General features: G+C 47.6%; 1 protein-coding gene across 1 annotated transcript; it reads right to left on the bottom strand.

The window, feature by feature from the left end:
- Positions 1-2,347: 2,347 nt before the first annotated feature.
- On the bottom strand, positions 2,348-26,254 carry Gja3 (gap junction protein alpha 3). The gene is made up of 2 exons (XM_057786534.1): positions 26,210-26,254; positions 2,348-4,637 (listed from the first exon to the last, which is right to left on the bottom strand). The coding sequence occupies exon 2, from the start codon at positions 4,618-4,620 to the stop codon at positions 3,364-3,366; it is 1,257 nt and encodes a 418-aa protein (XP_057642517.1). The 5' UTR covers positions 4,621-4,637; positions 26,210-26,254; the 3' UTR covers positions 2,348-3,363.
- Positions 26,255-26,655: the final 401 nt, after the last annotated feature.

The raw sequence follows: 26,655 nt of genomic DNA, 5'->3' as shown, positions 1-26,655 counted from the left end.
TGAGTTTGAGGCCAGCCTGGTCTACAGGATGAGTTCCAGGACAGTCAGGGCTACACAGAGAAATCTTGTCTTGAGAACCAAAATAAATAAATAAAGAGAGAGAGAGAGAGAGAGAGAGAGAGAGAGAGAGAGAGAGAAAGAGAGATTATTTCTAAACTCGTTGGTTCATGCCTGTAATTCCAATAATCCTAGCACCTCAGAAGGTCAGAAGTTCAAGGCTATCCTTGTCAAAACCAGTCTAGACTACATAAAGCTCTATCTCATAAAACAATTTTTAAAGGTTGCTGCTGGTGGTGCATGCTTCTAATCCCAGAACTCAGGAGGCAGAAGCAGGTAGATTTCTGTGAGTTTGAGGCTCCTGGTTTAAATAGCAAGTTCCATAACAGCCAGGACTACATAGAGAGAAACCATGTCACAAAATAACAACAAAACAAAACAACAAAATACCACTGACATGAACAAAATCCAATTTTTTTTTTTTTCTGAGACAGAGTTTCTTTGTAGCTCTGGAGCCTGTCCTGGAACTAGCTCTCGTAGACCAGACCTGGCCTTGAACTCAGAGATCTGCCTGCCTCGCCTCCCAAGTGCTAGGATTAAAGGTGTGCACCACCACTGCCTGGCATAAATCCAAAAACTTTTTAAAGGAACTGTGTTGTATACTACCAATGAAACAATATATGCTTAAACATTGCATGTAAGAACAAATAGCTATATGCTACCATATGTGGTGTGGGAAGCCCTCTGTATATGTGTTGCTTTTATTGGTTAATGAATAAAGAAGTTGCTTTTGGCCAGTGACTTAACAGAAGATAGCCAGGCCGGAAGAGATCCATACAGAGAGAGTAGACGGAATCGAGGAAGCCATGGAGCTGCCAGAGGAGAAAGATGCAAACCACCAGCTGGAACATTGCCGGTAGGCCATGAGCCTTGTGGTAAAATATAAAATAATAGAAATGGGTTAATTTAAGATATAAGAGCTAGAAATATGCATAAGCTAATAGGCCAATCAGTATTGCAAATAATATAGTTCCTGAGTGATTATTTTGGGAGTCTGGGCTAGATCATGCCTAATCAAATAATATTGGCATTTATGTGAGCATACTGTGAACAGAGTTCAGTTGCCCATGTTCATGTGTTTGAGCATGGGCCTTTAAGTATGCACATGTGTGGGGTATCTTCCTCAGTTGCTCTTCACCTTGGATTTTGAGGCAGGGTCTCTCACTGAACCTGAAGCTAGCCTATTTGGATAGACTGACCAGTCAGCTCCTGAGACCTCCAGTCTCTACCTTCCTGGCTTTGTATTACAAACACATGCTACCACAGCCCACCTTTAAAAACACAGGTGCTGGGCACCCAATTCAGGTCCCAAAGCTATGTTTTCAGCCCCAGTATTCAAATGTAGAAGCTGAATACTCCATCAGAAATCAACTGTGGGTGCGTGCAAGGCTCACATATAATAAATAACATTTACTTCAGTCCAACCTGCAGAACTCAGGAAGCACCCATGTCCATCCGCGACCTAACATTGGCTCTCTGGTGACTGTTGAGGCATTTTCTAAGAGAACCAAAGTCGTTTGTTTGTTTTATAAGAATTCTGTAGTGCCAGGATTTCTCATAGCCCTTTTGTCTAAAGAGCTAAATCCTGCTCCCTAAGCCAAAGACTGCATGTGCCGAGGTAGGATCTATGTATGTAGAGTTTTTCAACCTAACTGTGGTCCAGGCTCTGTAGGGAAAGTCAGTGTATTTTAAACATCAATGCCCATTGCATCCTACAGCAAGCAGGAGGTACTAATGAACTATATGTGTATGCACACAGAAGGCTGAGTCTGGACGCTACTTTCCACCCCTTTAACATAGGAGACAGAAAGTGTGTGGGGCATGATCCAAAACTAATCATTAGATTAACTTATAAAAATGAACGAGATGGAAAAATGGATGTTTGCTGAATAAGGATGAACTACTCAAAGTGGAAGCCAGTGGGGTGGGGGACAGGCCAGCATGACCATTATTCACTAGCTTATGACAAATGGTGACCGTGACGGTGGTTCTACTGCCCTGAGTACCGCAGAGAGGATTTGTCCTCTTCCCGCCCAGCCATGTATATAAATACCCTCCTGTAGGACAGCACTTAAGTGGGTGGAAAACAGAGGTGTGGACACGCCACAATCAGCCACACACCCTTACACACGCAGTAAAATCAAGACAATTTTATTTACATTTTTAGAAAGCAAACAGGCACAAAAAATAAATAAATAAACGGTTAGGGAACTTGAAGTGTTTTATTTTGTATTTTTCTTTTTAAATGTAGGTCATCAGTGATTCATCTGTATAAATACCTTTTCCTGGTTATAGTAGTGAACCTCCCATCCAGAAACGTTAAAACTTCATGTATTTAAAATGCACGCAAATCCCCCAAGTTTGACCTAGCATACATGCTCACAGTGATCAGCTTATGGTCTAGACACCCTCCCCGTGATTAGTCGGCTGGCGAGGGAGGTGAATTTGTTTCAAAGGAAAGTCCAAGATCTCAGCTAACGAAACAGCTTCCTGGTCAGTAGTCATTTTAACAGTGCTATGGTTTTTAATGAAAGATGAAATGTGTGTGTGAGAGAGAGGGTGCAATTATAATTTTTTTTTTTACCATTCAGGCTAAGCACAAAATGTCATCAAAGAATAAATAATACCTACGGCATACCTGCCACACTGTCGTCATTTTCCTCTTCTGCTGAAGGGCTCTCCAGCGTCTCTGCATCTCCACCTGCCTCTACCAGTGATGTCTGTGGCCCTGTCCCATAGAACCCCTCTCTAGAGGGCAGCAGCCTGCAGTTAGACAGCCTGGACTTCATATGCGATTCCAGAAACTCGAGTGACACTAGATAGAGTCCCTCTAAATCTTTTTTTAGTACAGTTTGGCAAATATCCCAAATGAAATTCAACTCTAAGTTAAAAGTATCACACAGAGATAGAGCTAAGTGTCTCTGTGCCTCAGGGCTGTTTGGAGAGCTTAGGAATGGAAACCCAGTTGTCTCCGCTGAAGGACTGCAAACACCTGTTGCTTTATTGCTGCAGAATAGTAACTGCCGGTGGAGGAGTCCAGGAGCAACCGGTGCTGGGAGCATCTTGAAAAGCCAACAACCACGCCCCCTCTCAATCTCAGAGCACTGGTGTGATCCCCACTATACCCCTCAGCGACAAGAACAGCAAGCATTAAATCAGACACCTGACCGGGTTGGTTCAGTGTTTCTGGGGATGCCAGCGCTGTCAGGCTCTCTCTCTTTCTACCTGGTGATTTGAAAGGCATTTTGGTTTTTGGTTTCTAAGGAGGAAAGGGAAGGCCTATCAAGCTGTCTGGGGAAACTATGGCTAGATGGCCAAGTCACCAGGTCTGGCCCGCCCACTGCTGGCCTTGCTGGACCTTCCTGGATCCAGGAGGACCAAGGGCGGAGAGTGCATCTCCACTGTGGTGGCCAAGGCTTGCTCTCCCTCCTCTGGCGTCACCACCAAGGCACTCTCTTCCAGGCTGCTGCCACTGCTGTCCGTGATTGCCTTATGACCCTCGGGGCTGGATGCTACCGAAGAGGCCTTGCTAGCGGAAGTCTGCTGCTCCGCTACTCTGTTGGCCCAGTTCTGCTCTGTGATTAGATGGAGGCCATTGCAGTGCTTGACAGGGTGGCCTCTGCCTTGTGCATCGTTCAGGGTTACCACTGTGAAGTCTGCTGCTGGTGGTGGTGGGGCCTCAGGAAACCCCGTGGCCCTGGCCTGCACCGGGGGACAGGCAGGGTGTGTGTAGAAAGGTGGAAACCCAATGGAAGTGCTGGGAGGGCCAGAGCTGGAGGTGTGAGGTAGGGGGTCCAAGGGCTTGTGTCTGGCTTCTGAGGCATCGGGGCTAAAGTGGTTGGTAACCCCCTGCTTGAGCTTCTTCCAGCCCAGGTGGTAAATCTCCAGCATGTTGAGCACCAGTGACGCACAGGCCACAGCCAGCATGAAGATGACGAAGATGGTCTTCTCTGTGGGCCTAGAGATGAAGCAGTCTACCGTGTTGGGGCAGGGCCAGCGGTCACAGCGGTAAAGTGGCTGCAGCTGGAAGCCATAGAGAAAGTACTGGCCCGCGATGAAGCCCACTTCAAAGAGCGTCTTGAAGATGATGTTGAAGACATAGGTCCGCAGCAGCGCACCCGCAATGCGCACCTTGCCACGGTCATCTCGCAGTGGCGGGTCCCGTGGACTCACTGTACGCATCGGCTCGCGGCTACGGCCGTGCTGGGGGTTGTCTCTCCTCAGCATCTCTTCCTCCCGCTCTCTCTTCTTCTCCTCCATGCGCACGATGTGCAGCACGTGGCCCAGGTAGATGAGGGTGGGCGTGGACACGAAGATGATCTGCAGCGCCCAGAAGCGGATGTGCGAGATGGGGAAAGCGCGGTCGTAGCAGACGTTCTCGCACCCGGGTTGTTGCGTGTTGCAAGTGAAGTCCGACTGCTCGTCGCCCCACACCTCCTCGGCTGCGGCCCCGAGCACCAGGATGCGGAAGATGAACAGCACAGTCAGCCACACCTTGCCGATGACTGTGGAGTGCTCCTGCGCATTCTCCAGCAGCCGCCCCAGGAAGCTCCAGTCGCCCATCGCTCCGGACAGTTAACCTGAAAGAGGAACATGGCTGTTACTACTGGGGAGAGCAGGGCGGCGCTGCAGTATAGGGCAGTGTGCTGTCAGCTCTCGGTAGCTTCCGGTCCTTCCAACCTCAGATCCGAAGCAAATGGGTGGGGTCACATGCCTGTAATCCTGGAACCAGGGAGCCTGAGCAACACAGCAGAATCTTGTATTATTGTTGTTGTTGTTGTTATTGCTCAGTGGTAAAAAAAAATGCTAATAACCCGAGTTAGATCCTGGGATTTCACTTAGAAGAACCTACTCCCGAAAGTTGTCTTCTGACCCTTCCGCACTGGCCACGACACATGTACACCTGCACTCATACACACAATCATACACACATCATACACACAACAACAGTAATAAATAAAATAGTTTAAAAGTATTTGGTGGTTGCAATTGTTCTGTATTTGCATTTTGTTGTCATTATCCCCTAAACAATACAGTATGACGACAATTCCCATAGCCTTTACATTGCATTAGGTGTCTTAAATGATCCGGAGATGACGCACCGTGTGTAGAGGGATGTGACAGGTTCTATGCATTTTATAGAAGGGACGTGAACATCAGAGGATTTGGGAATCTGTGGGGGTCCTGGAGCCGATCCCCACGGACACTGAACGCCAATTACGGCTGCTACTCCACAGCCCTCACAGTAGCCAACTGCTGGCCTAAGTGACTAAACCATCCTCCTGACCCCTATTGTAGGGGTGAGGAAGCTGGGACAGAAGGAAAGAGAAATGAGTCCCCTGCCTGTAACTTTGTGTCCCCCTTCTCTCCAGAATGCCTCTGCATAGAGCTGGGGTGGGGGAGTGGCTCAACTCCTGACCTCCGCCTTTCTGTGCCCAAGGCATTGGAGAACATTTGCCAAGCTGAGGTTCCCAGGGCAACCATCCAAACTCTCGCCTGTTAGTCCACCACCTCACCAACTATTCCCCTTCTTTCTCCATCGACATTCTTAATAATGCTGAATCTTAAAGAGAAGACTTTCTCCTAGTATTATAAAATTATAATATTTAAATTATTATAAAAGCATTCATACCAGAAATAGATGGTAGCTTTAAGAAAAAATACACTGACACTACTCATGAGGCAAGGCAAGGGCTGAAGGCTCAGAGTCGCCTGGTCTACCTAACCAGTCCCAGCCAGCTAGGGCTCCATGCTAACACCTGTCTCAAAATAAACAAACAAAATACTGATAACATTCTACTCGATGACATTGTTGGCTAAAAGTTCTGACTAAACATTCTTTGTTCAAAAGAAAATCAAGAGGCTTAGAGAGGGGTGGGGGTGTGTTGGGAAACACCTTATTTTAGCACTTGATAGGTGTAGGGAGAAGGGTCAGAAGTTCCAGTTCATCCCTGGCTACACAGCCTGAGATACGTGGGGCCTTATTTAATAACATAAGATAAATACAACAAGCACAGGAAAAGATAGGTCCTCAGCAAAAGTGATAAAACCAGTGGATGCTCAGCCATGTGGCCCTTGCATAGAACCTAGGACACACTTCTGCATGCTTCAAATCGTCTCTGGCTAAGTTATCATACTGGATACTGGATAAGGCTAAGGAGAGAGCAGCTGGATGGGTGATCTTCACTGTCAACTGGTCTAGATGTAGAATCACCTAGGAGATGGGTGAGACCCACTTCTGGGTACGTCTGAGGGTCTTTCCAGAGGAGACGAACTGAGTGGGCAAGACCCATCCCTATATGTGAGCAACAACACCCAAATGAATTTGGTAAAAAAAGTAAAAGAAGGCAGTGGAACCGGGGTTTAGTGTGAACCGCTTTGCTCTTTGAGGACCTCCTGAAACCATGAGCTAAACAAGTAAGTTGTCTTCCTGTTTCTTGTCACAGTGATGAGAAAGATGGCTGACAGTTACACAGCATGGTTTAACAGAGAAAAACCAACAAGGTTAGAAAGTCTCTTGTTGGGTCAGTCAGCTGGGAGTCAAGGCTCACTGCTAGTATTGAACTGAGACCTTCAAGGCCACCATGCAGAAGACACAACTGAGAAAGGATCAATTTTCTCACCATTTCAACAATTAACAGACCACCTACAACCACCCCACTAATCATGGATGAAATCTCTGTGGTCCCCATAGAAGCCCAGACTGGATACTTGGGCAACATTGGATGGGACAGTCATAGGCAGAGCTCACTGGGACCAGAGCGCTGCTAGGTGCTCAAGAAGTACCCAGAGTTGGCTGTCCATGGATTCCTCGTTAGGACCACAGCTCCAACCCAACAGTAAGACCTACAGCAGCTAAGTTCTCAATAGCATCTGTGGGCACACAGCATGTGCTGGGGCTGTGCAGGCTGTTAGGGAATCATACACACAGCTGCAGTGTGGGTATTACAGGACTAGCTAAACCCAAGCAGGAGAGGCCCAGGGGCTTGGGATTTCAGGTGGAGTGTGGAAAGCCCAGATAGGGCTCATGAAGGCATCTGGTGGTGCTGTCTGTGGGCATCATTTCTGCAGGGCACACCCTCAGCAAGGTCTGTGGGCGGGAGCCTGGTCCCTGAAGGGCTACCATGATCAGAAGCACCATGGGGATGAAGCTCTAGGCATGTTTGTGAGGGAGTTTCCAGACTAGGTTAACGGGGCTGAGAAGACCCACTCTAAATGTAGGCAGCTCCACTGCATGGGCTGGTTTCCTGGGCTGGATGAAAAGGAGGAAGGGAGTTGTAGTAGCTGCCAGGACTCTGTTGCCATGATGATTTTAGGTGGTCTGTTAACTATACCCTTGACTTAGGAGCCCAAACAGAGCATTCTGCCCTTGAGTTGCTTTTGGCAGTCATTTATTGCAGCAATGAGAAAAGCAAAGCAGAAGCGGTCTCATGTGCGTACACAGGGATGAGGGAGGAAGATGTGGGCCTCCAGTGAGCGGCACAGGGGACAGAGATAGAAGAGTTTCCCCTATGTTGCTGTTGCTCATAGGACCAGACACTGTGAGCTTCAATAAAAAGACAGCTCCCATGGTCTCTCTGCAGTGAGGAAACCATCATGGTTGAAAGAGCCTGGAAAATGCTTCACCTGGATTGTTTTTTCCACCTGGAATTTTACTTTTTATTTTTTTGTTTTTGGAGACAAATGTTTCTTTGTAGCTTTGGGGCTTGTCCTAGAACTCACTTTGTAGACCAGGCAGGCCACAAACTCACAGAGATCTGTCTGCCTCTGCCTCCGGAGTGCTGGGATTAAAGGTGTGTGCCACCACCACCTGGCTTACACCTGAAATTTTAAGATATTAAGTGATGCTTGGTCACTGTGGTGCCTGCCTTGCAAGCATGAAGAACCAAATTCAGACCCCCAGATCCTATGTAAAAAGGGCAGGCTTGGTTGCACAACATCTAAAACTCTAGTGCTGGGAGGGGATGGGGCCAGAGACTCCTAAAGAAGCAGCTTCCAGTGCTTGCTTATTGGGTTAAGACTGAGGATGAAATCTTATTCTTTATAAATTCTACACTCCCCTTGGCCCTGCTGTGACATGCATTTTCTCTGCATGCTCTTAGAAGATAAAACATTATACTATTTGCTATATGACTATAGCAGGGAGAAGGACAGGGCAGGGAGAAGAAGGTGGGTCCCACAGAGCTGAACTCATGCTCATGCTTGTCGCTGAGCCTGTGACACACAAGTAAGCATGCAGGCAGCACTGCACAGAGCCATGGCTGCATGGGGCGGGGGGGGGAGGGGCTCTCTACCGGGCCCTGGCCACAGGCCAAGGCACACCGAATTCCCATAACTGGCAACCCAGACTGGCCTCTCCGTGTGGTTTCTCCAGGGCCCAGCCTGTAGACCTCCTTTGCTGTCTTAGGGTACCACGACTTCCAGTGTCAGGAGCACTAGACTACGAGAGACTCTGTCCCCTGTAGCCCCCTCCTGAGGCTGGAGCAGCACATCTACAGTAGAACTGGGGGAAACACTTCTAGAGGCAGCCAAGGAGAGGCCGGTGCACGGGTTTAATGTTTCTTTCAGACGCTCACATCGCAGAAGCACCTTCTGTTTGCTAACAAACCTTGACAAGATACACTGGAACCACAGACCTGGGGTCTCCTCACTCGAGGCTGATGGCACAGAGGAAAGGAAGGGACTTTTCTGCTTGGAATAGACTAGATACTGCTGTTGGCATTTCCTTGCAGGCTAGGGAGGCCAAATGGCCCCATGTGTATGAGCTGACCTCATAGTAAGGCACTGCTCCACCCCAGATGCCCAGCATATGCACCTGTTGAGGAACATGAATAGCCCAGTAACTATCCTCCACTGGGAAATCAGAGTGTGGTGGGGGAGCTGGCTGCATCGCCTGTCACTCCGTGCTGGCCGAGTCCTCTCCAGACGAGCCATGTTCTTGTGCAACCGCTAAGAAGAGCGATAGGCCACGAGTGTCCTGCCTATGTGCTGGCAGTGGCCATAGCTCACCAAGTCGTACAGGGAGGCCAGTTCTCAAGCACTCTGTGTGTATCGGTGACTACTGATGGGAAGGAATTCAGTAATGTGTGAGCGACACGGTGGCACGGTGCCTACGGCTGCAAGTGAAGTCCTCAGAGATCCTCGGGATGAATGTTGTATGATGTGGCATGTCCTTCCGTGTATATGTGTATGCGCTGTTTATAGGTTGATGAATAAAAGTGTTTCAGCCAACGGCTTAGCAGAGTATAGTCAGGAAGGAAATCCTAACACAGAGACACATACATATGCAAAATACATACACACACACATATACAAACATACACACACACACACACACACACACACACACACACACACACACATATATATATATATAGAGAGAGAGAATAGGCAGAGTCAAGGAGATGCCAGCCAGCTGCCAAGGAAACAAGATATGTAGAAAATGAGGTAATGCCACAGTGGCAATACATAAACTAATAGAAATGGGTTAAGATGCTAGAAACATGCCTGAGCCATTGGCCAAACAGTGTTGCAATTAATACAGTTTCTGTGTCATCATTTGGGTCTGGGTGGCCAGGAAGTGAAAGTTCAATTTTCTGTTTACATAATGGCACCCAAATTGGGGCTTAAAGCCATGACCCCAAGATTAAGAGTCTCATGCTCTACCAACCGAGCTAGAGATGGAATATTTTCTCTGAATTTGTCAAATACAAATGGACTAGACATTATTGATGTATTTACTGCCTGTATATATTGTATATAGCTATTGTACTTATGTATATAGTTTTTCTTATATTAGTTATAGCCTTCTTTTCTTTTTTATTACAGACAAAAAGGGAAATGTATTGGCATTTCACTTGTATTTTCATAAATAAAGCTTGCCTGAGTACCAGAGAAGTAGAAGTCACACTGGTCAGTTTACAGACCAGGCAGCAACAACACACACCTTTAATCCTAGTAGCCACACTGGCTTGCCATAGAAACCGGGCAGTGCATGCCTTTAATCCCAGCACTAGAGAGGAATATAAAATAGGAGGAGACAGCTCTCAGACACAGTCCCATTCTGAGATTCCTGGAGGCAGGATCACCATTTCAGACTGAGGTAGAGGTAAGAGCCAGTGGCTGCCTGCTTTGTTTTTCTGACTCTTAGGTTGAACCCCAATTTCTGTCTCTGAGCTTTTATTAATCGTGCTTGAGCTGTATGGTGCTGATGAGGGGCTACTAGATGGCACATAAACAGATGGAAGGAGCTGCAGTTGACACGGTGATCTGGTCAACCCAGCGTCTACTCTCATGTCTCTGGCCTGCCTCTGACAGGGCCGGGAAGGAACAGCCTTGTCCTCTGCCCTCACAGTCAGCCAGAGGGGACTAAAATCTGCATGTGAAGATGAAGAATTCTGGGAACTTCTTAGAAAGTTTTGGTTTTCTTTATAAAAAATAACAATTATTTTATTTTTAATTATGTATATATGTGTGTGCTGCATGGGCATGTATGGGTGCCCAGAGACTTCAGAAGAAGGTGTGCGGATCCCCTGGAGGTATAGCTATAGGCTGTTGTGAGCCACTGACCCAATGACAGCGCTGGGAACTGGACTCGGACCCTGCCAAGAACAGCGCATGCTCTTAACTGCTGAGTATCACTCTAACCAAGGCCGTCTTCCTAAGAAAAGATGTTCCACATGCTGATAGCTCCCCTCCTCCCAAGATGAGCACAGATAAGAAGCCTGGAGCTGGGCAGCCACCTTGCAAGCATGAATCAGTGAGCCTGAAGAAGAGTCAAGAAAGTACAAAGACTGCTGTCACACTGTGAGGCTGGTCAATCAACCTTGCCAAATGTCTCCAGGGTATCTGTAATCAGAGGAAAAGCCACTATTGGTTCAAGTTGCATCTTTTTTCTTATTTGTAGACAAAAAAAAAAAAATCAATCCTATCTGATATATTATCATCAATTCCTAACAGAGTAAGGTCAGGCATAAATGAAAAATATGGTTCATTCATAATTACTAAAAAAAATTTCACATGATCCCAAACTACTGAAATGCATATTAATTAAATATAATTTTAAACATATTAGTGACACAGACGCACTGATGATGCAATGGTAGATGACAAAAGCCTCACACAATATGACGTCTGATACTGCTGCTCCGTGCACACACTCGTCCGTGCTGAGAAGTAAAGGCCAGATACTGAGAGAGTTACAGTTCTGATAATAGGGTGATCTTTCTGTTTCTTTTTTAGATACCTGTGAATTTTCCATAACAATAGGTCACATTTATTACCCACAGCCATTGTCAACTGTGCTGGCAAAGGCCAGTAGTCCAGTCCCAGTGCTCAGTAGATTGAGGCCAGTCTGGGCTCTACGGTGAGACTTGGTCTCACAAAACAAAGAAGATCTGTGGTGAAAGCTCTGGCTCAGCTGGTAAAGGGCTCGCCTTGCAAACACAAGGACCTGAGTTCAATCCCCAGAACCCATGGAAATGGCAGGTGTAATAGCACCCATGCTTATAATCCCAGCCCTGTGGAGGCAAAGACAGGAGGATGCCTGGGGTTTAGTCAAGCCTACCTGGTGAGTGGCAAGCTAATGAGAAACCCTACATCAACAGAACTAGATAGCATTCCTAAGGATGACACCTAAGTTATCCTTCGGTCTCCACATGCCACAGATCATCTTGGGCCACATACACGCACCACCATGTACAACCATATATACACGAGAAAGCTCAACTGTATACAAATCAACATGCACGCATGTGTACATACACTCACACATGTATAAAAACAAAACCAGAAAACAAACCAACCTGGGCAGAGTGGCTCTTCCCTGTAATTGGAGGATTGCCATGAGTTTGAGGTCAGCCTCGATTACACTGTAAGGTTCAGCCTAGCCAGGACGAGAGTGAGACCCTGTCTTAAGACATCAGGATGCACAAACAAGCAAACAATCTGTGGTCATGTCCCTCGTTTCCTCAAGTTCTAGTTTTAAAATAAACCAGCTGTCCCCTTTATGGGCCCCTCTGTCCCGCACTTTAACTGTATCTGTGATAAGCAGACAAACCGTGTTCTCTGCACCGCCGCTGTGGGGAGCTGAGGTCACAGGGGCTCACTACCAGTTCCGAGAGGGGTGGATGATGAACAAGGTCAAGACGGGTCCTGGGGTCCCTGTGCCAGTCTCCCAGGGGGACAGTACTCGGGAAGAGCAATTTCCCAGTTCCTCCAATCCCCTACCCTCCTGCTAGACCGCTATGCTGCACTCCTTGGTGAGGGTTTGGTTTTGTTCGACAAAATGCATGTGTGATGGGGAACTGCGCCAGAGGGCTGACTAAATGTTTGGAAGACTAATTGTCTGGATCCAGGCTAGAGCCAAGCAGACGCCTCTCAAGCAGAAGTGGCCTCGATCTCCTTCACCATCTCCTCAAGTGGCTCCAGAAGGCACAAAGGGGTTCTGAAAACATCTTATTCATATCATTTAAAAGTAATTATTCTTATGTTATGAGCATTGGTGTTTCTGCCTGTTTTGTCTGCATGAGGGTATCAGGTTCCCTGGAACTGGAGTTATAGATGGTTATGAGCTGCCAATTGGGTGCTGGGAATTGAACCCGGGTCCTCTGGAAGAGGAACCGGCGGTCTTAACTGCTGAGCCAGTTTTCCAGCTCCACTCATACAATTTTTTAGCTCTACCCCTAACATCAGTTAGACAGGAGACTCAGCAGGGATGGGTGGGGCATACTGATTGACAACACAGCTGGGGCCACAGGGTGGTCTGCAGCAGGATGAGATCCATTGGGACAAAGGGATCCTGCTGGGAAGAGGATGCTGGGAGTTCATGGGGGCTTGTCCCATCCCCAGGTTGTGCTGGGAGGTGGTGGGACTGCATGAGGGAACTTGTGGGATGGTCTTCTGATAAACCCAGGCAGGCCCCTGGAGGGAACTGTGGCATTCCAGCCTTTTCTGGTTCCTTTGTGTGGATGTGATCTTCCTCTCTGTAGCTCAGCTGACATCAGCACCACACACTGCTCAAGACCCACACTGAGTGGTGTGCCTCAGAGATCGTGGACTGTGGCAGAGTGATATCGAAGGCGTCCCAAGTTTATTCTCTTCACAATGGGAACTGCTTAACTCTGGGAGGCGCTTACAGTTTAAAGACAGGATACTATACCCAGTGTTGTCATATGCAGTTACCTGTGGTGACTGACAGACGCCAAAGCGACAGGGGCCTATAGGATTGCATCACCTGGTGACGGCGCGCTCACGTTAGTCACACTATGACAAAACCAACCCGTGGCAGTTGTCAGCATGGGCTCCTGCACAGGTGGGCACAGGTGGAACTGGTCTACAATGTGGCCAGTCTACATATTGCCTGGATGTGGCATTTATCTCTATGAATCGGCACCTGATCTAGTCAGTAAATCTTAACTGAAAAAAAGTGAAGACCAGGCATGGTAGCGCATGCATAAAATTCCAGTATCTGAGAAGTGGAGGCAGGAAGACCAGGAGTTGAGTGCCAACCTGGGCTACTTAGTGAGTCTGAGGCTAGCCCGAGGAACCTGAATTGTTTCCTATACTGCTATTGTGTGCTGCAAACAACGGCAATCCTTATCTTTACACCACTGAGCACCAAACATGCCTTAGGTTTCCAAGTCTTCTTGCTGCTTTCCTGTCGCTTGGCTGCTCTGTTTCTCTCAGACAGTTAGGTAGTTTTCACTGAGGCCTCTAGGATGTGTGGGTTTCCCTGTCAGAACAAACGGTGGCTGTTTACTAAAGGGACAGCCTGCTCAGCGTGAACCCAGGTTTGTCAGATGTGGTCACAGTTTAAGACATCTTTTAAAATCTGTCTGTGTGAGGTAAGGCGGCACACACCCTAGCATCCAGGACACTGGGAAGGAGATCTGGATTTCAAACACATAGTAGAAAAGGAAAAAAAAAAAAAAGAAACAGAAAAACGAGAGAAAAAAGGAAAGGGAATAAGAAAGATATATTTCTAAGCTTTAATTTTACGAATATGAGTGTTTTGTTTGTGTCCTGGCTAGCTTTATGGTGGCTTGATCCAAGCTAGAGTCATCTGAGAGGAGGGAACCCCAACTGAAACAATGCCTCTGTAAGATTAGACTATAGGTAAGACTAGGGCATTTCCTTAATTAGTGATTGATGGGGAGGGTCCAGCCCACTGTGGGTGGTGCCGTCCCCAAGCAGGTGGTCCTGGGTTCTATGATAACGCAGGCTGAGCAAGCCGTGGGAAACAAGCCAGTAAGCAGCACCCCTCCGTGGTCTCTGCATCATCTCCTGCCTCCAGGTTTCTACCTTGTGTGACGTGCTGTCCTAACTCTTTCCTCACCAAGTTGCTTTTGGTCATGGTGTTTCATCACAGCAACAGAAACTCTAACTCCAGGGTTTGGAGTATTGCCTCTGGATAGAAGAAAGCCGAGCCACGGAGGCAGAAGGATGGCGCCAGATCTGAGGACAGAAAGCAGGAACTCTCACAGCTGTTTTTATATGAGAGCTAGACCGTGGACCCACTTCGGTCACTGCGGACGTTAGCGCAGAGTAGGGTACAAAGGAGGAGTACCCCAAAGAACTGAAGGAGACACCGGGTTGTTCTGAGAGAAGTGGTGTTCAAAAAAGGACAGGCAAGGACTCAGTGCGGCAACCAGAAGGGCCAAATGGGCGAGGCTGCAGAGAGGGCTTCCACAAAAGGATAAGACAGACAAGAAATGAACCGAAAGGGACCATCCTCTGAGGATGTGAGCCTGAGTCAAGCCAGGAAATGCACTGAGGATGAACCTCAAAGCCCGGCCTGGGAGATCACATGGCCTCTGAAAAGTGGTTTTGGCTGGGATGCTGAAGAGAGCCTGGAAGGCTTTGGCTCTGTGATGGCCTGGATTAAAAGTCATGGCTGAGAGGCATGAGGCCATAAATAAGAGAAGCTGAGTGACTCAGGGTGGCAGAGGGGGGTTCTAAAATGGACTAGAGATGAAGCCCAGAAAGGCTGGGTGCTGAGGACACCAGTGTCTTGTAGACCAGATGAGGGTCTCCAGAGACGTCACTGCATTTGGACTTTAAGTTCTTAGACTCTGTGCTCTGAAGAATTCTCATTCCTTTGTACTTTCGTTCTTGTCAGCATTCCGTCAGTCTTGTAGGAAAGTTACTTCACAAACTTCTGCCCTCTTTTTCTTCTCACCCTCTCTCCTTTCTGTTTCTTTTCTTCTCTTTTTAAAGGCCTTACTCTGTCAGGGGCACGGGAGCAAGAGAAAGTGCCTGGCTCCTCGCTGCCTCCTGCAGTGGGTGAGCTGCTGGAGCAGTGCTGGAGAGCTGGCCCAGGTGGTGACGATGAGGGAAAGCTGCCAGGCTGACCAACCCAGCTACCACCCAGACCCAGAATCAGGGCTATGAGTTAGCCCACCCCAGCACCCACCTCATCTATGAACTGCTGGGGCATGTGAAGGGCAGGGCCTGCAGATCCAGAGATCCAGAGCTGTGGGACCTCCATGACACAAGGCAACAATGGGATATCCACGAGGAGTCCCAGTGAGGGCCCAGCATTGATAGTGTGGCAGAAGCCAGAGGCCTCGCACCAGACCAATGACTCATTACAATGAACACTACAAGACAGATGGACTAAAATAATGGGTAAACTGTGACTCACTAAGCCACACGACAGCTTCCACACTGAGGTTTTCTCTGTTTTGGTTTTGGAGGGGTTGCAAAGGCAGAGGGCAGAACTGAGGGGACAGGGAGCTGCGTGGGACCGAGATGCATGATGTGAAATCCACAAAGGATCGCTAAAAAGTTAAAAAGCCTTACCCTGTAGCTCAGACTGACCTCAAACTCATAATTTTCCTACCTCAGCCTCCGCAATAGAAGCTTAAAAGTGGCTAGGCATCTCCTGCAGTGTCTAAAGTCAAAAGAGGGCTCGCAGGTGGCACAGGGACCTGAGAGGGACTGAGGAACACCACTCCTGACGCAGAAGTCAGCAAAGTGCTGAGGGTCAGCAGAGGGCTTTGAAGAGCGGTGTGTCAACATTTTTCAGAGTGCTCAACATGGACGAAGCAAAGATCCTTTGATCTCATCAGGAGAAGGCTACCCTTAGTCCTCAAATGACCAGTCTCTCAGGAAGGTAGGAAGAGAGTCTAATGAAGGGGTTAAAAGGCGGTAGGCGGGGATAAGTGGGACATGGGGGAAAAAGTACTTGCTTAATAAACACATAATTAAAGGAGGAGTCAGCTCAGTCACAGACAGGGTCTGGGCCCCACTGGAGGTGTTTCCAAGTCATGGAAATCAGAGACGTAAGGCGTCAGAGGGTAAAGTCAATAGGAACAGGAGGATGAGGACACCAGGAGTCTCTTCCTTAACAGCAGTGGAGACAGCAAGTGTGAGAGGAAGCCTTCCCTGAAGTGTTGACAAGACTCCTGTCAGTGAGGTCAAAGGGGGTCGTCTCAGGGCAGGCCTTGGTTCCCAAGATGAGTCTGCAGAGAAGGCACAGGGAGGAAGGAAGCGAGGTCCCACCTCCTTCTCACAGCCAGAGGCTGCAGCCACAGCAACCTGCAGCTTAGCCTGTCTCTGTAACACAAGTCAAATGGCCAGAAACAGAAGGTGGGCACAGGGGTCTCTATAACAGAGGGCAAGACATAGAAGACAAGGACATGGCTGTGAAAACCAAACAGAGGGCCTCGGCTGCAGGGTAGAACACCCCAGAAGTGTGTGTGGGGTATCCCGCCAGGTATGAAGAAGAGGGCACAGCCAAGCTAGTAGAAGCCAGGCTGCAGCAGGAGGGACAGGTACTTGGTTCTCATTGGTGGGAACACAAACACCTTTGAGGGGTTGAACAGAGTGATGCAATTTGTCCAGAAACCCATGGAACTCCCTCTCTGTGTGTGTCCTGGATGCCCTAGAGGGGTGCACAGAACCTTTGAGGGGCTCCAATGAGGACCCCTGATGCCATCTACAGAGGCCACTCCCTACAGGACAGGTGGTGGGATAGCTGAGCCCACCTGATCATGCTCATGAGACATGCTGAGGACAGGAGAGGACCTGACGGGCCAGGGAGGAGAATGGAGCTCGCGACTCCAGCTAGAGGAACCAGTGTTCTTTCCCAAGGTAGGCCATCGGCAGAGGGACAAGCAGGAGAGACCAGGGCAATCGTGGGTTCTATTTGGGACACATGAAGCTTGCAAGGCCTGAGGTGGGCAAGTGTCGAAGCTCGAGGTCCCATCTGGGAGTTGTCACCAAGCAGAAGGTATTTAAAACTCTGGAGCTGGGTGTGGTACTATCTCATGTCACCCCAGCACCCTAGAGACTAACGGAGATGAAAAGTTCTAGACCACCCTGGGATACATGGGGAGAGCCTATCTAAAACCAAAATAAATAAATGAAAATCTCAGATTACATGGAGATCATGCAGGGCAGAAGAAGGAAGTGGCCAGCTGGCATCGGAGCCTGGAGTACACTGATGTCTACAGGGGGACAGCCGGGGACCTGCAAGGCAGCTGACTGCAAGTCTTAAAATACTTAAAAAGATTTATCTTTGTTTGTTTGTTTGTTTTCGAGACAGGGTTTCACTGTGTAGCAGTCATAGCTGTCCTGGAATTAGCTCTTGTAGACCAGGCTGGCCTCAAATGTCTGAGTGTTTTGTATGCATGCATGCACTTCAAGCGTGTGGCTGGTGCCTTTCAAGGTCAGAAGAGGGTGTCAGATCCCCTGGGACTGGAGTTACAGATGGCTGTGGGCCACCATGTGAGTGCTGGGAGTTGACTCCAGGTCCTTTGCAAGAGCAACAGTGTTCTTCTTAACCACTGAGCCTTAGGGAATGCAACATTTACTAAAACTCCAGAATGGTACCAGAGCCAAAAGATTGAATGTGTAGCATTCTTTATTACCTTTTGCAATAATATCTTAACTGGTTTTGTTTGTTAGAGGTAATATAATCTGGGGCGGGGTTATGAAAATCAATTTTGTATGAAGTGTATGTGATGGGCCTGGAAAACCACTGAGTTGATTTTTAAGGGTCCTATAAGACACAGAGTTCTATGCTCAATTAGTAATGCCTGGCTGGGTTTGAAAGATGTTGGGGTTGCTCAGGAAATAATTTTTGCTGCTCCTGATTTGGGAGATACTCCAAACCTGGTGGGCTGAACTTGTCACAAATGTGAACCAGTGATCAATGGGCTGAGCGAGTGAACTCTTTAGTCATGGAAAACGGAAAGACCTTACCACTAACTTCTTGTATCCCTTATCCACCCATTTCAGACTTTCATTCTTGAGACAGTATAGTGGCCTTCCAGACTCTGAGATAAGAAATAGTTTATAAACTGTGTCTATAACAGACAGGCATCTTCCTCATGATTTCCCAAATAACACATTATGGTGACTGTTTATGTCGCATTGATATGGGTTGGGTACTAGAAGTCATCCAGACATTTGAGGCTCATGAGAAGATGTGTGTATGGGCAACATGGTGCATCTCACAGATTGGACTTGAGCGTCACGGACTTCAGTGAGGGCACATGGGTCCTGGAACCCATCCTTAGTGGATACCCAGGGATGACTACATCTGATATCCCGCACAGGACTCTCAGCCTTGTTCTCCAAGTTTGTCCTAACTATCTTTGGCCTTTCATTTCTTCAATATAAAATGAACACAGCATGTCAGTTCCACAAAAATCCTAACTATGGTTTCAAAAGGAAACACATCAATTTGAACTGAATTTAGTTCCTTGCCACACCCTTCCTCCATGGTAAGCACAGCCATTCTCTGCCAACAGAGTAGTACTCTGATAATCACCCTTGTGCTTCAGGTCTTCGCTCAGAAGGGCTTGCACTTACTTTATTGTTGAGTTTATTTCTAGGTGCTTGAGAAGTACTCTACATTTTTTTGGGGGGGGGTCCTAAGTAGTTTTACATTTTCCTGATTGCGTATCATTAGTACCTGGGGACATAGACTGTTGGTGTGTTTTGGGCAGTGCTGCGGATGCAGCCCAGGGCTGTGTGCCTGCCAAGCACTTTTACACCCAGCCTGGCTGTTCTCGTTCCATACTAATCTTGTATCCAATGGTCTGTTAGGAATCCCTGAACTGAGCTAGTTGGAGGCCACCACTCTACTATTAAAAACAGATGGTTCTCTTTTCTAATTCTTCCTGCTGTGTTTCATACCATGTTTACCCCTTAGCTCAGATTCACCTGGAACTTGTGATTCTCTCCTGCTTTGATCTTTTTCCCCTTCATTAATCTATCTATCTATGTAATCTCTGTCTGTTTGTCTGTATTTATGAATTTTTACCCTTATGTATGTCTGTGGACTACATACATACATGCATGTCTAGTGCCCATGGAGGCCAGAAGAGAGTGTTGGCTCTCCGGGACTGGAGTTACAAGGTAGTTGTAAGCTGTCATATGGGTGCTGGAAATTGAACGTGGGTCTCTGGGAAGAGCAGCCAGTGCTCTGAACTGCTGAGCCCTATGCTTCTGAGTGATGGAACCACAATTGTGAACCACAATATCCAGCTTCCTGTTACTTCTTTTTTGTTGAGACAAGGTAGCATGGTGACATCCACTCTTGTTTCTGACTTCAAAACAAATGCTTCTAATGTGATTAGCATTTTGATTTTTTTCATAATTTTTTTAGATATGGTCTCGAAGGCATCAATGCCCAGCAAATTTGCTATTTCTTAAATTAATTTTGTTTTTCAGAAAAATTTCCACTTCCTATACATTTTAAATTTATTAATAAATTATTTGTAACATTATCTTATGATTTCTAAATTCAGTGGTAGTCAGCTATGGTGGAGCACGCCTTTAATCCCAGCACTCAGGAGACAGGTAGGTGGATGTCTGTGAGTTCAAGCCTAGCCTAGTTTACACGACCAGCCAAAGTTACATAGTGAGAACCTGTCTCAGAAAAACCAACCAACCAAAGAAACAAAACCAACTGCCAGGCTGGGCAGTAATGGTACACGCCTTTAATCCCAGCACTCGGGAGGCAGAGGCAGGCAGAACTCTGTTAGTTCGAGGCCAGCCTGGTCTACAGAGTGAGTTCCAGAACAGCCAGGGCTACACAGAGAAACCCTGTCTCAATAAACCAAACCAACCAACCAACCAACCAACCAACCAACCAACCAACCAACCAAAAAGTAACCAACGTCAACAACAAAAACTAAACTCAATGGTACTTTACTGATGTTCATATTTAAAAACGCTAATCTCTCAGAAGTTTTTTCTAGTTTTGTTTTCTTTCTTTAGAACCAAGTTTGGCACCCTTAACAAGAATTAGTGAGTAGATACCAATTTAGTATTTACCAGTATTACTGTAGCATGTTTACCAAAGGGCATCCTTTATTTTCGTGTAAATGTGTTTATTATTAGTTCCAGTGGTTTCTAGCCCTATTTCAAGTGAAAAAAATGCATGTTCTTTATCAAACTTTTACTATTTTTTAAAGGTTTTAAAAAATTATGCACACGTGCCTGTGTGTGTATACGTGTATGAGTGCAGGTGTGGGCACCAGGAGAGGGCTTCAAATCCCCTGGAACTGGAATTATAGGTCGCTGTGTCTGACACGGGTGTTGGGAACTGAACGCTGGGCCTCTTAAACACTGAGCCATCTTTTTAGCCCCTTAATGTAGCCCCCAAAGGCTTTGAACCTGTGTCAACTCTCTGGCCTCCTAAGTGCTGCCACTCCTGAGTGTTTACTTAACTCCCCAGGGAAAAGCCACGCTCTCCCAGGACTCATGATGTGGTGAAATTATAAACAGTTCTCTCTCCACGCCTCCATCAGTAGCCCCCAAGCCCTGTCAGAATATCATTCTAATGGCAAAGGATAAAGCTCCAGACAGACGAGATTATTTTTAAATCATATTTGAAGAATTCATGGTGTATACACTTTACCTCCCCTCACCTCTCGGTGGAGCCCATACTCGGGGTGACGTGTACACTAGCTAAGCACTAACCACTGAGCTCGATGCTGGCCCTGGAGCCGTACTTATCTATGCGCACTGCTTATGAAATGAGAATGTATAGGATGCACCTGTAACAGCGTCACCATCTGTGCTCTCTTCTTGCTACTTAGACTCCTGCAACGTGGGGACCTAGCTCACTTACGAAGGCCTGAGAAGTGGATGCTCTTGAGTGGATGCCCGACCAAGTACAGGAATCATGGCATGAACACACCATCGCACAGAGGGAGCAGGAATCATGGCATGAACACACCGTCTCTCAGAGGGAGCAGTTCTCTTTCACCTACTGGAATTTAAAGGCCTAGCGAGAACGGTTTTCCATCTTATTTTAGTGTGTGTGTGTCTCAGAAGACAGCCTTGGGTGTCACGCCTTTGGATATAGAGTCTCTCACTGGTGCCCAGCAAGGAGGCTGGACTGGCTGGCCAGCAAGTCTCGGGTATCCTCCTGACTCTGCCTACCACCAGGATTATAAGTGTGTCCCACTATGAAAGACATTTTTTAATTCACTTTTTTTTTTTTTGGTATGCATTTACGTGAGGGGTGGACACACATCAGTGCACACAACCAGAGAGGATGCTATGGTTCTTGTTTTGTTATACTCTACTTGACTTCCTTGAGACAGGGCCGCTCTCTGAACCTGGAGCAAGCCCCAGGGATCTTCCTGTCTCTGTCCCTGACAGAACATGGGCATGCTCACTGCCACACCTGGCTTTTTATGTGGGCGCTGGGGAACTGAACTCTGGTTCTCACGCTTGCATAGCAGATGCTTTACTTGCTGAGCTACAGCTCCAAGCTCCTGCCTGGCATTTTTACACGGGGGTCTAGGTATTAAATCTTCATGCTTGCAAGGCAAGCACTTGACTGGACGATCTCTCCAGCCTTCCTTTAACTTTTTGAGACAAAGTCTTACTATGCTGTTTAGTTTAGCTTTGAACACCTGTGCTGGTACAACCCTGTACCTCGGCCTCCCTGGTAACTGGGACTGTAGGGGCACTGCCAACACACCGGGCTGCAATGAGAACTAATTTTAATTTGTAAGTAATTGAAATGTGTGTTCATTTAAATATGAAGGTCTTGGGGTTGGAGAGATGACTCAGTGGTTAACAGCACCTGTTGCTCTGCTGAGGGGAGGGTTGGTTCCTAGCACCCACACGGTGGCACATAACCACCCATAATTCCAGTTCCAGGGCATCTGATGCCCTCTTCTAACCTCCAAGGGCACAAAGCATGCACACACATTAAAAAAAATCTAAAAAAATGTTTAAAAATCTTCACTGCTTTGCATGGAAGAAGAGCAAGTTAACAATACACTTACATTTTTATGAAATTCTTTCTTCTTGGGATACTTGAACAAAATAGTCCCTCGTTTTAACAGAAAGCTAGCACCCGGCCAAGCCTCGGATGTCACCGGAAGATGGTGACAGCTTCCAAGGTTTGCAGGTCACACCGGATCCTCTGCCATCCAGCCCCCATCCCTTCTACCCTGGCCAACTCTCTAGCTTCCTCTGCAGGTTACCAAATGGCATTGCAAGTCTTTAAAATGGCTTCTGTGAAAAATTCACAAGACCCAATAGAATTGCCACTTAGCAAAACATTTCACTAACCATCATTTCTTAATTTTAATGGACTCACTTCAACATCTTCCTCCAAGTGTAATAACTGAAGAATGAACGGGGATTAACACCAAGAGAAATGGGACTTACCAACACTACTTTCCAAGGGATGGTTTGGGCAAGGGTATATTGTGGTAAAAGAAATTACAGGGGGCTAGAGAGATGGCTCAGCGGTTAAGCACACTGGCTGCTTTTCCAGAGGACCCAGGTTCAATCCCCAGCACTCACATGGCAGCTCACACCTGTCTGTAACTCCAGTTCCTGGGCTTCTGACACCCTCACATGGATATACATACAAGCAAAACACCAAATCACATAAAATAGAAATAAATTATATAAAGAAAAAAATTATGGGATGTTTTAACATACTTGAGATCTCAACAGTCTAAAAGGCCTAAATTGGGCAGCCTGGGTAGCTTTTCTAGCACTGACCCTGTACACAGTTAAAAGGTAATTTCCCCGTATAGGTAGACTGATGTCATCAGGAGTTGTACTCCCTGTACTTGGTATACAGAAACAGTTCTGTGACGCCAAGAGCCTGGGAAATGGCTGGGTTTTTTCCCCCTTATTTACAGACCAGGAAGTGGCAGCTCTGTGAGGCTGCTGAGATTTGCCTAAAATTGCACAGCCCCTAGTGCCAGTGCCAGCACGGAACGTCCCTTGCCACTCTTCCACATGCCGTCAAGGGGGTCAGCAGTGGGCACACTGCTCAGGTTCCAGCAGCTGCCCCGGGCATTCTACACACTTCAGCAAGTATGTTAAGACAGACAGGTTACATTGTAAGCTTTTGTCCGTGAAGAGTGTCTAAAGGGGGCATTTCCAGCTTCCTTCAAAATTCCCAGGGGAAGGAGAGATGGCTGGGTAGGTAAAACGCTTGGGGAACAAGCCTGGCCACCCACGTTTAATCACTGGACTCAGCATAAAGTTAGAAGGACAGAACCAGCTCTCCAGTCTGGTCCTCTTACTCCATGTGTGCTGTGACTCACATGCCTGAGCCCAAACACATACATATACACACACTCTCTAAAACAAATTAAGGACAGTTCAGTGACCGCATTCATCATATCATGGGAAACATCAATTCAAATGCAAATATTTCTACTCTTAGTGAACAAACCCTATACCTCAATAGTGATAGAATGTTATTTTCCACTTTTTAATTAACAGAAACTGTATGTCAAAATGTTTGTTCTCCGTTTAAATTGGCAGGGAACTCATTATGTAGCCTAGGCTGACCTCGGACTCATGGCAATCCTCCTGCCTCAGCTTCCCAAGTGCTGGAATTATAAGGCATGAGGTACTGTGCCCAGTTAAAGACTCATTTTTAAATTAACAAGAAATAAATTTTCATGAATAAGACTGGGATTAATTTTTGAAGAAAGTGGGGTGTCCTGAAGAAAAAATAAGCAATTTTAATAGTACCATGAGTTCGTAAATGATTTAAATAAACCACTAATTCTTCAAATAAAAGAACAACGTGTATGGACCAGGAATGGTGGCATAGGCCTTTAATCCAACACTCAGAAGGCTAACGCAGGCTGATCTCTGTTAGTCTGAAGTCAGCTTTGTCTACATAGGGAGTTCTAGGCAAGCCAGGGCTACATAAATGAGACTTGGTCCCAAAAAACAAAACAAAAACGAAGAATAAAATATACAAGTATAGAAAAACACAACTACAAAAACAACTCTCTGCCACTACCCATCCTTTCGAAGCTGTGGCAATTTTTAAAAAGCCAGTTGCAGATTGCTAATCTAATTACCGTGAGGGAAAATTCCCCATTCTGTAGCAATGGCAGTTGAGATGAAACCACAAACAGACTGTCTTCATACATACACACGTGCGGCTATGGCCCCACACACAACACTGGACACATCTCTCTCCAGGGAAGCATCCAATGTCTCCTGCACGTAGCACTGAGCTATATGTACCGCGAGCATTGGATAGCAAGAGTGTGCTCCTCACCTCGGGAGACTAGGGGGCAGATTACGGATGAGGCAGGCATGGGGAAAATGGGTAGACATATACACCCTGATTGCCTTGTCCTGGGGACCACCAGAGCAAACCAGAGGGACAGACGCACACAGATGAGTCAAGCCAAGCTTCTTCACACCCAGATCGTAGGACCAGGCTGTCTGCAAAGGTGAAAATCTTCCCAGACCTTCCAGTCCTCACATGTGTTGGCCGGCTACCAGCGTTAGAGTTTATTAGTGGACTGTGTAGGGCTGGGAAACGGAGAAGGTAGGTCACCTACAGTTAGGCATGTGTTCAAGCAATGGAGTCTGTGGTCCCAGCTTCCCTCGTGAGCCAGGCAGCTGACAGTGGCCACGAGAAAGTTTCAAACCCTTATGTCATTTAACTATGAAAAACGAACACAAGAACCTAAAATATTAGTATCATTCAGGGAAACTGGTTAAAATTCTTTCCTTATTGGCAAAGAGCTAACTTTTGTTTCCTGCCATTTTTAAAGCGGACATGTGCTGGTCAGCAAACTGCACTGTCTGTCGCCACAGGACCATGCTTTTTATTTGTGTGTGTGTGCTGGGCGGAGCACTGCCCTGGTTGGATGCTTATCTCAACAGAGGCCAAACTGCTGAGCCAGGGGAGTTTGTGCCAAGTTAGCTCATTTTTACTTTGAACACACTGATATTTAGAGAAGTCCCTCCCTTACGCCCCTTTAATCTTTCCATGTTTGTCTTGCAATAAATTTCACCCCACCACAGATGGGCAGTCTGGGAAGTGATGCACAGATAGCTGTAGCTTTTAATTCTAAGGGAAAGCCAGAGCACAATTCACTTTCTGGTTGTTTTATAACAGCCGCTGTTAAACGGCACATTTTGGAGGCATCTTGATAAAGTGAAAATTGATATAGTCCCTTTCACGAATATTCAGGAACCAAGACCGCTGACCAGAAGGGTGAATTCAAGCCACCAGTGTGAAGACTGGCCAGAAAGCAAACAACTGCCACTGCAATGTACTTTCCCTACAAGTCTCTTAATTAAAGGATTATCGTAGAACGAAGCTAAGTGCACTCTTCTGAACACGTACATCCTTTACACACGTGCGCATCGTCACGTGCGTACAGACCAAGAAGCGGGCTCACGATACTAATAACTAAAGTATTTAAGGAGAAAAATAAACTTGAAAAAGTTTCTTACAAGAAAAGCAAACCCACCTTGTTTCTCTCAATGCAAACACTACGAATACACATTTGCAGGCCACTTGCTGGGGTGTCTGCTAAAATGACTTAGGATTCCTGCTGTTTGGGGGCAGCCTTGCTTTCTCCAACCCAAGGGCATATTATCTATCTCCAGGAAAACCATCTGGACCGAGCCTTGGTCATCCATCAAGGAGATCAGGCGCTCAGTTCAGGTCTTTAGGAGCCTAGAAGGAAGAACAATCATTCCCAAAGTTTATTCGTCTCTTGAAGCTCAGCTCCCTGGCCCAACGGCGCCCTGCAACTATCCTAAGAATTGCGAAAGCCTCCCAGAATCTGGGCGCCACCGGGCCTGGCTCAGGAGTGGCAGCGCGCCGCGTCGGGCCGCCCCGGTGCTGCCGGGTCCCTAGTGTGACCCTGGGACGCCTAGTCCATCTTACCCCGCACTGCCGCGGCCGCACCGTCGCTCCTCGCCCAGCGGGGCTCGGCCTGCTCTAAAAAGGAGGCTCCCTCTTCACTCGTGCGGCGTCCCTTCCCACGAGCACCCCGCTCCAGGGTCCGGCCTCTCCGCCGGGGCCGCCATCCCCACCGCTGCGGTACGCGCCGCACTTGGCGCGCCCCAAGCTGCGTCCCCGCCGCCCGCCACGCCCTCGCCACCTCCCACCCGGCCGGCCGCGCCTCCCCGCCCCCTCCGCCCCCCGCCTCGCGCAGGCCACGCCCCCGCGTGCCCCTTGCCCTGTGCTCTCCGGGAGAGCAGGGCACCTGCGCCCACCTCGCGCGTGCGCATCCTCCGGCGACACCTGCACCCCACTGCGCACCACGCGCGCTCTTCTCCCACGCTCCCGCAGCTCGGCAGATCCGCGGGGATGTAGGACCGGGCGGCCGG

This window comes from Chionomys nivalis, chromosome 12, assembly GCF_950005125.1.
Source record: "Chionomys nivalis chromosome 12, mChiNiv1.1, whole genome shotgun sequence".
Lineage (NCBI taxonomy): Eukaryota > Metazoa > Chordata > Mammalia > Rodentia > Cricetidae > Chionomys > Chionomys nivalis.
Note: the sequence above shows the minus strand (reverse complement) of the source record. Positions and strands in the feature narration are given on the sequence as shown.

Excerpts from the sequence above, each read along its gene's own strand:
- Gja3 (XM_057786534.1), bottom strand. The coding sequence starts at position 4,620 with ATGGGCGACTGGAGCTTCCTGGGGCGGCTGCTGGAGAATGCGCAGGAG.